We start from the raw sequence: 12,997 nt of genomic DNA on the forward strand, positions 1-12,997 counted from the left end.
CTTACGGCCAAATTCACACTTAAGCCGCATAAACATTATATATAATTCAATAAAATATTTATTCGCTATAAAAAAATCGTCTTTCATTTTCATAAAAAAAAAAAACGAAATTACTTTCCGAACAACCCAATATAAGTTTTAGAAATACATATTTAATTCGAATAGCTTAACAGAAAAAATTATGACGTTTCAATACCTCGTAAAATTTGTTATAATTTCTCGCGTAAAAAAGAACCCTAGTAGCACAGAATAATTTTTAAATATTTTTCTGTAACCCTTGCTAAGTACCTCAAGCGACAGATTTTTTAAGATGACTCATGGAATTAATTTGAAGATATTGAAAATGTTGTTGCAAATCTCAATGACGTATTTAGTGTTAGTAAGTTATAAACATATTTCCCACGAATATTAAATGGAATATGTGTTCAGAAAACCGTCCCTAGTAGCACAAAATATTTATCTTATATTATCTACATATTTAACGAATATCGTACATTTCATAAATATTTAGCAGACATTTGAAATATTTGCAAAATGTACGATATTCGTTAAATATATAGAAAATATATGACAAATATTTTGTGCTACTAGGATATTTTCCACAAACATTAAATGGAATACGTGTTCAGGAAACCAAAGGATCCTTTAAGAAGAATTAGATTTATTGTGTGCCGCTCGTTAAAGAAGGGCTTAAAAATATTCAAATTTTCGCTGTCAATTGATACTGAAGTTTTTCTACTCACAAGAAAGGTATCCCAGGTCGATCTCTCCGACTTCATTTCTTTTATAATATGTTATAGTAGACTAAAAACTAAGCGACACGTATTTTTTTTATCTGCCATTAAACACTTTAAGGGGGTGAAACCACCATGCAAAGTAAGGCATGTCAAGGGGCGATATGGCAGTTTCACCCACAAGAACATAACATTTTTTAACCAATCTACCTCGAAAATCTTTCTCATAACGAGAAATGAAAAATATAATTTTCTCAATTAAAGAAAAAAATAGGGAGTGAGCGTTCGGGGGTAGTTGCTCCGGCCAATATTGTTTTTTTTCGGAAAATCCAAAGACACGTATTTCCTTCGTGTTCATACACAATATATATATTTTTCAGATTTCTAGACACGAATTTGACAATTTTTTGCATAAACGTAATCATATTTAGGGGTGGCTCCTTAATTTTTTTTTAATTGAGAAAATTATATTTTACATTTCTCGTTATGAGAAAGCTTTTCCAGGTGGACTGGTTAAAAAATATGATGTTCTTGTGGGTGAAGCTGCCAAATCGCCCCTTGACCTGCCTTATTTTGGATGGTGGTTTCACCCCCTTAAAGTGTTTAATTGCAGATAAAAAAAAATACGTGTCGCTTAGTTTTTAGTCTGCTATAACATATTATAAAAGAAATGAAATCGGAGAGATCGACCTGACATACCTTCCTTGTTGGGCCTGACAGGTAATTGCTATCTTAAAGAGAAAGAAATACATAAATAACCGGGAAGATTTCTTCCTTGGACAAAACTGTATTGTCAGGGAGAATCGCCTTTCTTTCCGAAAATGCTCCTCCGGTTGTCGTGCAATTAGACTCCCTCGTTACACAAAGGTCTTTGAGGGGGATCTTACGGATGAACAAGTATTTAGGAGGACGTTGCGATAATTACCTGAAACTCGGATTCCTTCTCCAGGAGTTGCTTTCGGAACTTCTGGTTGGCGACGGTTGCATCTTTTAAACGTTCTTCCAGTTCGCTCGCTGTCGAGTCCCTTCGTGTTTTAGAATTTGGCCTCAGGGTTGCCCTAATTCTTTTGTCGATTGCACCCTGAGGATTCCTACGAAGTTCTATCAACTGAAAGGTCAACGGGAAAAAATGCCTTGAATAACAGTCGTGACACGCTTTGATTTTAAGTAGTGATTCTTTTGATACACAATGTGGCAATTTTGGTTCCCCGTAAATGATAATTAAGTTTGTTAGATTTTAATAAATTAATATTCGCTGTATTTATGCTACTGGAAGAGGAAATCGGAATGGACGAGATACTTTTCGTTGATACACAAACTGACACATTTTGTATTCTGTAAGTGATAGTTAATTGATTTTAAGTAGCGAGTTTCTTAATACACAATATGACACTTTTGATATACTGTGAGTGATAGTGAATTGATTTTAAGTAGCGATTTTGTTGATACACAGTATGACACTTTTGATATACTGTGAGTGATAGTGAATTGATTTTAAGTAGCGACTTTGTTGATACACAATCTGACACATTTTATATTCTGTAAGTGATAGTGAATTGATTTTAAGTAGCGATTTTGTTGATATACCATATGACACCTTTGGTATACTGTGAGTGATAGAAAAGTGATTTTAAGTAGCGACTTTGTTGATACACAATATGGCAATTTTGGGACCATGTTTAACTGTACCATGTAGGTACAATTATCAAAGGCTCTGATATGAGAAACGAAAGGGTGAGGACAATTTTACGACAATTTAGAACACTCTGGTAATCGCTTAACTCGCATTTGACCGAGATAAAGGCAAAAAAAGTGTTGTATGCACTTCTGTTCCAAAACCATGGGAATACGAGGTCTCGGAGTGAAAATTTAATTGACCTGGAAATCACAGATGGCGTAAGGGGTCCCTCTGCAGTCAATTAGGGCCCCAGAAAGCATGAATCCAGAGAATTTCTGGAGTGGTACTTCGATTTCTTAATAATTATTGCACGAAAACAACAGCTGGAGTATGCCATTTGGTACAATACCCAATATAATTCGACCCAGCTATCAATATAAAAACGAACGTCGGCAACGTAGGCATTTAGAAAAATCTTCTTTATCGACGTCGATCAAGTTCCTCGACGTGTTTCACTTCACCTTAACCCCTTTAAACTAATTCCTTTCCCAAAGCCAGACGATGAACATAAATCCTGCTAGAGGCAAGTATCAAAATGAATGAAATGCATATGTCTCGAAATTAAGGATGATCACCTTCGGGACGAAAACGAGGCAAAGGGTGCCCGTGCTGCAGAAGATGATGAAGACCGCCAGGATGACGAAGAGGGCGTCCTGCTTGTCGGAGAGCAGGAAGCTGATGGCAGCCCCGATGACACACATGATGACAACATTGTATATGCTCAGTCCGACATACTTGCTGTCATTCAGGGCTGGTATGCTGACATGTCTCGTTTCCCAGGCGAGGAAAGCTCCGAATATCTGGAAGACATCGACTCGTTGCAATTTTTGGTAAATGTGGGGTTTAGGGGTCCACCTCCGATGACCTTGACCTTGGCGTATATTGTCAAGGTCAACCTCCTGAATCACTTCCACAAAGTTTTATCTGTTAAAATGTTATTAAGAAAATAATCTTGATGAATCGAAAGTACACTGTCGACCCTCGGTGATAATTTAAAGTTTCAGTACGTAGTGTACACGCGTTGTACGAAAATGTTATTAACAAAATAATTTTGATGAATCGAAAGTACGTTGTCGACCCTGGGTGTTTATTTAAAGTCTCAGTACATAGTGTATACGCGTTGTACATAAATGTTATTAACAAACTAATCTTGATGAATCGAAAGTACGCTGTCGACCCTGGGTGTTAATTTAAAGTCTCAGAACGTAGTGTATATGTTACGGTGAAACACCGAAATCTGGAGAATGTCGACTTTCACCGGTGAATGTCAACATTCACATAGTCGCTTCGTGTATGTCCGAAATATTTGCTAAATACCCTTATTTCTTACTTACACCGGTAAATGTTGACATTCACCGGTGTGTGATTGTCGACACACACTGGAGAGGGTCCGAATGTATGTCCGAAATATTTGCTAAATACCCTTATTTCTTACTTACACCGGTAAATGTTGACATTCACCGGTGTGTGATTGTCGACACACACTGGAGAGGGTCCGAATGTACAACAATGTAATGAAATATTCGATCTTTCACCGACGTATTTGGTATCTGTTGACATTCACCGGTGAAAGTCGACATTCTCCAATTTCGGTCATTTACGGTAACATATACGCGTTGTACGTAAATGTTATTAACAAACTAATCTTGAAGAATCGAAAGTACGCTGTCGACCCTGGGTGTTAATTTAAAGTCTCAGAACGTAGTATATACGCGTTGTACTAAAATGTTATTAACAAAATAATCTTGATGAACTGAAAGTACGTTGTCGACCCTGGGTGTTTATTTAAAGTCTCAGTACATAGTGTATACGCGTTGTACATAAATGTTCATACACTTACTGTTCTCTTTTGATTTCTCCTGTCGAGATGCTGTTATCACTTGTAGTCGTTATCTCGCTAAATAATTATTTAAAAGAAGATACCATTTCGGTGATTCTATTAACGCTTTCTTTGAAATCATGAGTTCGATGTATCCGTTAGAATATAATTAGATAATTAAATATCATTAAATGAATTAGAATCTAATGTATTGTTGTAGGAGATGGCCGCATTTTAACTATTAACCTAACCTACATCCAAATCAACTTAAATTCATTCAAAAAATGTTGAAAATGTTAACGTATCTTTAACTTTATGTATCGCATTTCTAATGTTTGGAATCATTTAGTTGAGTTAACGTGGATTTGGGTTAGATTAATAGTTAGAATCCGATCGCTGTGAGGCAGCTCAACTTAAATCCAACCTAACCTAACCTAAATCCAAATCAACTCAAATTCATTCGAAAAATATCGAAAATATTCACGTATCTTTATCTTTATATATCACATTTAAAATGTTTCGAATTATTTAGTTGAGTTAATGTGGTTTTGGGTCAGGTTAATTGTTAAAATCCGGTCACCGCGAAGCGACCAACTACCAATTACTTGCAATAATACACGAGTCTTTAGATGTATATTCAACAACGAGAAACATATAAACGAACATCGAACGATGGCTAAAATCTTGTTGAGGTTGCTCAGGAGGGTGACCTTGACAATGTATGTCAAGGTCAAGGTTAAATGTACCCCCAGTGCCGAAAACGTATGTTCAATTTATCAAAATTGGTTTGTTAATAGCTTTTTAACAAACAACGAGCGACGGCTAAAGCCTCGTGGGGGTTACTTCGGTGGGTGACCTTGACATTGTATGTCAAGGTCAAGGTTAAATGTACCCCCAGTGTCGAAAAAGTACGTTCAATTCATAAACATTGTTTCGTTAATAACTTTTTAACAAGCAACGAGCGACGGTTAGAATCTTCTGGAGGTTGCTCAGGCGGGTGACCTTGACAATATATGTCAAGGTCAAGGTCATCGAAGGTAGGTCCCCTATACTCCACATTTACCCAATTTTCGACTTCTCTCTCTACAGGGTGTCTCAAAACTCTCGACAGTTCTTTTAGAGGCTGAAGGAGGGTACCATTTTTAATTGAAAGTTTCTCTTCCATTATGTTTTTTCGATAATTATTTACCGAATTATAACGTAATGAAGCTGACCAGTTCTGTTTCATGTGCAGTGCTGATATAATAGGCCCCATACATTAATCTTCTTCGATTTAATTTTAAAAATGTTGACAAATCAGGCAACTAACGGATTAACGATCCAACAAGAAAATTAACTTAATCGACTGCGGCTTTGAAAAAATTAACGTAGGCCTCGCACGTTATTGGTCAATTTCATCGCGTTCCCTAGCAGCAAAAAATATTTGCCTTATATTTTCTACATATTTAACGAATATCGTACAATTCGTAAATATCTAGCAGTTCAAATATTTGGAAAACATTTACTTCAAAATATTATTTTCATAATATTTTTGTAATATTCACTCCACGTGTTTTACAATACCCAATATAATTCGACCCAGCTATCAATATAAAAACGAACGTCGGCAACGTAGGCATTTAGAAAAATCTTCTTTATCGACGTCGATCAAGTTCCTCGACGTGTTTCACTTCACCTTAAAACAGTGGAATAAAAATATTGTAAAAATTTGTCATGTTTTTTGATACCAAATAAGGGTCCGACAATAATCGAAAAGCAAAAAAATCTATTTTTATTATCCGTTGATAAATTATTTAAAGTAAATATGTCATTGAAAATTTCAGGAAGTAATGTAGATTCGTTTTTAAAATTCCTATTATATCATAAAAAACCTGTTACTTGATATATTTATCAAAAATTGCAAACAAATATGTGAAAATTATTCTATGCTGCTAGGGTTATAACTGGATTGGTACCGGTCGGAGAGAAAAATGGAAAAGGCACTTTTGACTGAAAATGTCATCTTCTTTCTTTATCTAAACGGTTTGACGAGTGTTTCGGAACATCCTGTGCAGGAAGCGGATCCTGCTAGGAGAGGGTCCTTTCATGAAAATTATAGCTGTATCTTACTAGGAAGGTACCCCAAGTCGATCTCTCTGCTTTGATTTTTTTTATATGTTATAGTAGACTAAAAACTAAGCGACACGTATTTTTTTTTATCGGCCATTAAACACTTTAAGGGGGTGAAACCACCATCCAAAGTGAAGCATGTCAAGGGGCGAATTGGCAGTTTCACCCACAAGAACATAATATTTTTTAAGCAACCCACCTGGAAAAGCTTTCTCATAACGAGAAATAAAAAACATAATTTTCTCAATTAATAAAAAAAATTACGGGGTGAGCCACCCCTAAATATGATTACATTCATGGAAAAAATGGTCAAATTCGAGTCTAATAATCGGAAAACAAATATATGTTGTGTATGAACACCAAGGAAGCCTGACGTGTCTTTGAGTTTCCCGAAAAATAATATTGGCCGGGACAACTACCCCCGAGCGCTCACCGCTGTAAGGGGTGGCTCACCCCTTAATTTTTTTTTTAATTGAGAACATTATATTTTTCATATCTCGTTATGAGAAAGCTTTTCCAGGTGGATTGGATGAAAAATATTATGTTCTTGTGGGTGAAACTGCCAAATCGCCCCTTGAAATGCCTTACTTTGGATGGTGCCCCAGCAGCACAAAATATTTGTCCTATGTTTTCTATATATTTAACGAATATCGTACATTTTGTAAATATTTAGCAGACGTTTGAAATATTTGCAAAACGTTTACTTTAGAATATTACCCCTATAATATTTATATAATATTAGCTNATAATATTCTAAAGTAAACGTTTTGCAAATATATCAAATGTCTGCCAAATATTTACAAAATATACGATATTCGTTAAATATATAGAAACTATAAGACAAATATTTTGTGCTACTAGGGGCTGAATTGATCGAATAGTTAAATAATTGCAAGTCGGTGACGTAATTGTACTCCACGCCGAAAGTATAAGATAATTATTAATCGCAGTCGCTAGTTCTACATAACTTTCATTGTAAACATTCTGCGGAGTACATTATTTTTTTTAAATTCAACACCTCAATATGTGATAGATTTTGATATGCAACTAATTTTATTTAATGATTAACTGTTCACGACTCACACTTTACCGAGGTTTCGAGAGATAATGTTCTTTCGATTTTATTGATTTAATCGTAACTTACACTCTAAGAGTTTCTCTTGGAAAATTGCTCTACGTGGAATTTATCTTTGTAAGCAATGCTAATTCGATAATGTTTTTAATATATTACATGTTTTATGGAAAAGTGGATGATTTCGAAACTCACCCTCTCTTTTGACAATAGGTTCTTGTCTCGGGACTGTCAACCTGTCCATCGCTTCTTGTGTGTCGGCCACGGACTCTTCATCTAATCTCCTCAGGTACGTCTGGAAAATTATTATTACATTATTATTGCATACACAGGCATCCCTCAATTTACTATTAATATCCATTCCACGTGGATTCGATTTACGGTAATGAAAATCGCATAAATAAAGTCCTTCAGGACAAAAGAAAGAATATTGTTTATGAAAGCTAGTATATATTGGGTTGTTCAGAAAGTAATTTCGTTGTTTCCCAACAGAGGACTTAATTTTTTTTTTCACGGNATTGAGATTTTCAAGAAATATTTCAGATATCTTCGAATGAAATCTACAGGACATCTTAAAAAATCTGTCGCTTGGGATATTTAGAAAAAGTTGTAAAAAATATTTAGAAATTATTCTATGCTACTAGAGTGGTTTCACCCCCTTAAAGTGTTTAATGGCAGGTAAAAAAAAATACGTGTCACTTAGTTTTTAGTCTACTATAACATTATAAAAGAAATGAAATCGGAGAGATCGACCTGGGAAATCTTCCTTGTTAGTCTCTCTCGTGGAAGATCCTGTAACACACTCACCATCAGGAGACCTTTGTAAGCGTATATGCTTACTAGGAACACCGTCATTCGATTACTCTGACAGTACTCGTTCTCCGGTATGATAATGATGTCCTCGCTGGAAGGATGCGGCTGGAATTACAGAAGGTCCTTTTGATTCAGTATCGTAATCATCCTCGGTCGAATCGCACCCTGAGATGCGATTCGGCGGAAGGGCGAATCGAATTAGGCGTCCGAATGACGGTAAATGCGCAATTGTTATTAACAATACCCGAAAGGTATATGTATATCATTTTAGGAAGTGTTAATTAACGAATGATCGACAGCGTTTAAACTTCCCGTGGGATTTTAATTCCATAATAATTGTCTGGTTATTTCGCGAGAAGGAGATATGAGATGGTTATTTTTTGTCCGGCTTTGAAGATGCCCTTCGATGATAAGGGTGATTGGGATATGATTAAAAGTAACTTATGAGTAGACGCACATAAGGGTTCATCTGCTTAGTGGCCCTGAAAAATGGATCGGCGACCTGCCACGTGGTCATGATCACCAAGTCAATGAGGAGGAGTACTCCAACGACCATGAACAATTGATAGTCTTTTATCACCTGGAAACATTGCAAATATAAGGTATTATTTTCAGGCAAACATGATATGAGCCGCTCAGTGCACACATTGATTAACTCCATAAAATAAAAAATTAAGAAATGCGATGAAGTAATGTAGATTCGTTTTTAAAATTCCTATTATAATATAACTTCAAATATATAATGTACAATACATAAATACAGTTATAGTTTTCATCTAACGGTATATGAAATTAATAAGAAAGAATAGCCAAAAAATAATCGTCTGTATTTTATATCGACAAATGTTTTTGCAGGTATTAAATTTCCTCCCCTATTCCTGTATGCCAAACCTTCTGTTCCGTTATGCTTTTGTAAATTTCGTGCCCATTTATCAGGATTAGTTTGTTGGGGAATTTGTACCGTTGCAATCGGATGAATCCGAGAAACACGATAAACGTCTTCGAGCACCAGACTTTCTGCTGATAAATCGTATCGAAGAATCATCCCTGCTTTCCACATCCACATTGTTATTAGTTTCACTCATCTAGATTATAACGGTATAATATTTAGTTCTTTAAAAACAATCAGGGGGTAATGTTGAAAAGACCAAAAAATATGTAGTCCGTGTAATATTGGTGAAGTATACGGTGACATTCAGCGTGAGAGATCACCGTTATACTAACTACCGTCTGCATTGCGCTTCTTTCTATCCGTTTGCTGATGCGATTTTATTACTCATATTGTTGAAAGGGGGAAAGCATCTTCGGCTGTTTAAAAAAAAAAAGCGTCGATGTACGGCCGCAACATATAATCCAATAATACTATACTGCCAGGTATTCCTCTACGATTTACATTAGAGGATGGAGTTAATCAAAATGGCTTCTGAAATAAATTACTTATTATTCAATGCCCAACAAAATTTTGTCGTTTAATGGTGTTAATCTCTATTAATCAGGAAAGATATTATAAATATAAAAAGTTATGACTGTACCAAGTGCTTTGACCCCTAAATTTAAGATTTTTCAAAAAGTGGAGTTAGTCGATGTGTGCACTGAGCGGCTCATATAGCGATTTCAATCGTTAGGATTTGTGTAGAGTATTTAATCCCATCCAAAATATAAGTTACTATTTGTTACCACATTAAAATAAAGAACTTTATAACTTTCACCAACGATTTGACCATTCAGATGTACATAGGCTGACAGTTTCGTACCACCTGAAAGGTGATGTGAAAGTGGCGTCGGAGAGGTTTTGTTTATAAAACTTTTCTCCCAACTCGGTTTACCGAATAGTTTGAAACTTTACAACGTGAATGGGGGGACTATAAGGAAGGTCCTGAAACTCATGAAATATCAATTCTTTTCAAATTTGTTTATTGGTATTTTAACAACAGTTTATAAGAAATGAAATCTCGCGAGTTACAGAACCTACCTTAGGGTCTCCATATTCACGTTTTAGAGTATGAAACGATTTGAGACACCCTGTTCGTAGAAAAAGTTTATGAACGATTGAGCTTCTCGGTGCCACTTTCACATCCCCTTAAAGGAATCAAGTTAGGGTTCAGTTAAGGTTTTCTGCACAATGCCCTAAAACGTTTCGGACAGTCCCCTAGCAATAGAGGTACAAATGGAATTTCTTTTTCTACTCAAGACGAAAGATCTACAGCGAAGCTAATATTTCTCCCGGCTTGGAGGATTACTCACCTTTTTATTGAGCTTTACATCCGTGAAGATGGAGTGCACGCGCCAGGTCTTGGAGAACATGGATCCGAATGCGAGGGAGAAGCCCGACATTAACAACCAGGCCCTGGCTGTGCATATGTAGGGGAAGGCGGTTACACTTGACAACTGCGAGTCTAGCCCCAGAAAAATCACACTACTGTAGGACAGCATGCACCCCACGATAATGAGGTTGTTCAGGTGTGGCGACGACATTTTTATGTACCTGGAAGAGAGAACGAGGTTTCCAGAAATTCTTACCGCGAAGGAAGCTAGAATCGTCGATAAGGTTTGTAGTAACTAGATATTTAGCGCTAATTCCTAAGCTATTGGGTTGTTCGGAAAGTAATTTCGTTTTCTTTTTATGAAAATGAAAGACGATTTTCTTATAGCGAATAAATATGTTATTGAATTATATATTGTCCATTCCGGTCCAATACCTTTTGCCATCTTTCTGGCAGGAGCATGATTCCACGCTCATAAAATGTTTGGTTTTTGCTGTCAAAAACTGAGCTAGGTGATTTTTGACCTCCTCATTCGAAGTAAAGGTTTTACCGTCTAACAAATTTTGTAGAGATCGGAACAAGTAATAATCAGAAGGTGCCAGATCTGGAGAATATGGTGGGGGTGGCAGGATATCCCATCCAAGCTGTAGAAGCTTTTGGCGAGTTAAGAAACTTGTATGAGGTCTCGCATTATCTTGGCGAAACCCTACACCTTTTCTATTGATCAATGCTGGTCTCTTCCGTTTAAGTGAATCATTCAATTTGTCCAGCTGGGGACAGTACACTTCAGAATTGATCGTTGGGTTGTTCGGTAGAATCTCAAAAAAAACGATTCCTTTGAAATCCCCCCAAACAGATACCATCACCTTTTTTTGATGAATTTCGACTTTCGAAGTTCTTTGAGCCGGTTCATCTTCTTTACTCCATGATCTCTTGCGGGTAACATTGTTGTAGACAACTCATTTCTCGTCCCCAGAGATGATGCGCTTCAAAAATGGATCATATTTTTGACGTTTGAGAAGCAAATCACAGACGTCAATGCGATGACACAAATTTCTTTCCGGAAGAGAATCCATATGTCGAGCTTTGAGATTAAACCTAGGCGTTTCAAATGATCACGAACGGTCGAATTCGATAAATTTAATCTCTCAGAGATTTCACGAGTTGTTATTCGCCGGTTTGCATCAATTAATGCCTTCATTGTGTTTTCATCAGCTTTAAGTGGCCTTCCAGAACGTGGGGCATCTTCGATATAAAAATTGCCGGATCGAAATTTTGCAAACCAGTTTTGACCCTGGCGTTCCGTCGATACATCTTCTCTATACACGTCGGATCATTTTTTTCTTGCTTGAACAGCATTTTTACCTTTTCGATAGTAAAAAAGTAAAATACGCCGAAAATGCCGCTTTTCACTTTCCATATTTGAAAGGGTACCAACCAAAAACTACTGCATAGAATCAATCAAACTTTTTCACAAGCGAGCCTTGCTAGATCAGCTGTCCAAATATATAATGATTATGCGGCTTAAGTGTGAAGTTGGCCGTGAAATAAAAAATTAAGTCCTCTGTTGGGAAACAACGAAATTACTTTCCGAACAACCCAATACTTGTACCATTAGTTTTGTAAGACGTTCGGCGAGGTCTGCCAGGACGCGCCTGGTATACCATAGAGTAATAAAGTCGGCAGGGAGTTCTCCAAAGGGCAGCATGGACGTTTTCCTCTGTTGTTTAAGATCTGCTTTAAAACGTGCAACGCACGTGCTTTTTGTAAACGATCAACGGTATCCGACCAGCGGGATACAGAGGTTTTAAGCCGACACGAAGCGAAAAGGTTCGGCAGTTCCAAACCGACGACGACGACGACGACGACGATTACGACGGGCATAAGCTATATGTGCCCATAATTATGAAAGTGGTCTAAGTCATATATTTTTTGTTTCGAAAGTACTTTGAATTAATTTAGTTTAAAATAATGTGGCGTGAAATAACTGATAAACTCATTTTTTTTTCAATTTTTACTTTGACCACTTTCATAATTATGGGCACATATAAGACGGGAAGTCCTTAAAGACGACGTGTGTTCAGTTCTTTTTGTTAATAAACGTTATTTTACCTATTACCATCCAAAAAAGACTTTCGACACTGTCTCTCCTTCGCGATTGTAGTATCCCTACAGGTTGGATAACAAAAGTCGGAGTATGAGCAACACTGAAAATTGACATATTTGTTCACGAAATGTACTAAACTTTTGTGGGTCTGATAATGGGGTTCAGGTGCGGTGACATTTTTATGTACCAGGAAGAGAGAACAAGATTTCCATAAATTCTTATCTCGAAAGAAGCTTTATAGAATCGTCGATAAAATTTTACAGGAAATATCGGTGTACGGGCTACAATAAAAATTGCTATATGGTATATTCCTGTATCTGAAGGTCTTTTGAACAACACTTGTTACATATCATGTTATTCCAGTGTTATGTAAGTGTAAGATAGTGTGCTTGGGGATAGCT

General features: G+C 36.5%; 1 protein-coding gene across 1 annotated transcript in view; it reads right to left on the bottom strand.

The window, feature by feature from the left end:
* The window catches only part of LOC105695190 (gamma-aminobutyric acid type B receptor subunit 2), a gene marked incomplete at its 5' end in the record, with an annotated part of 103,689 nt that overhangs the window by 29,495 nt on the left and 61,197 nt on the right, over positions 1–12,997 (bottom strand). The window contains 5 exons of the mRNA XM_023432490.1: positions 1,660–1,842; positions 2,988–3,212; positions 8,220–8,330; positions 8,683–8,805; positions 10,470–10,710. Of these exons, the coding sequence (XP_023288258.1) occupies positions 1,660–1,842; positions 2,988–3,212; positions 8,220–8,330; positions 8,683–8,805; positions 10,470–10,710 (883 nt within the window). The remainder of the gene's footprint in view (positions 1–1,659; positions 1,843–2,987; positions 3,213–8,219; positions 8,331–8,682; positions 8,806–10,469; positions 10,711–12,997) is intronic.

This window comes from Orussus abietinus, unplaced genomic scaffold, assembly GCF_000612105.2.
Source record: "Orussus abietinus isolate OABI.00-Male unplaced genomic scaffold, Oabi_2.0 scaffold269, whole genome shotgun sequence".
NCBI lineage: Eukaryota > Metazoa > Arthropoda > Insecta > Hymenoptera > Orussidae > Orussus > Orussus abietinus.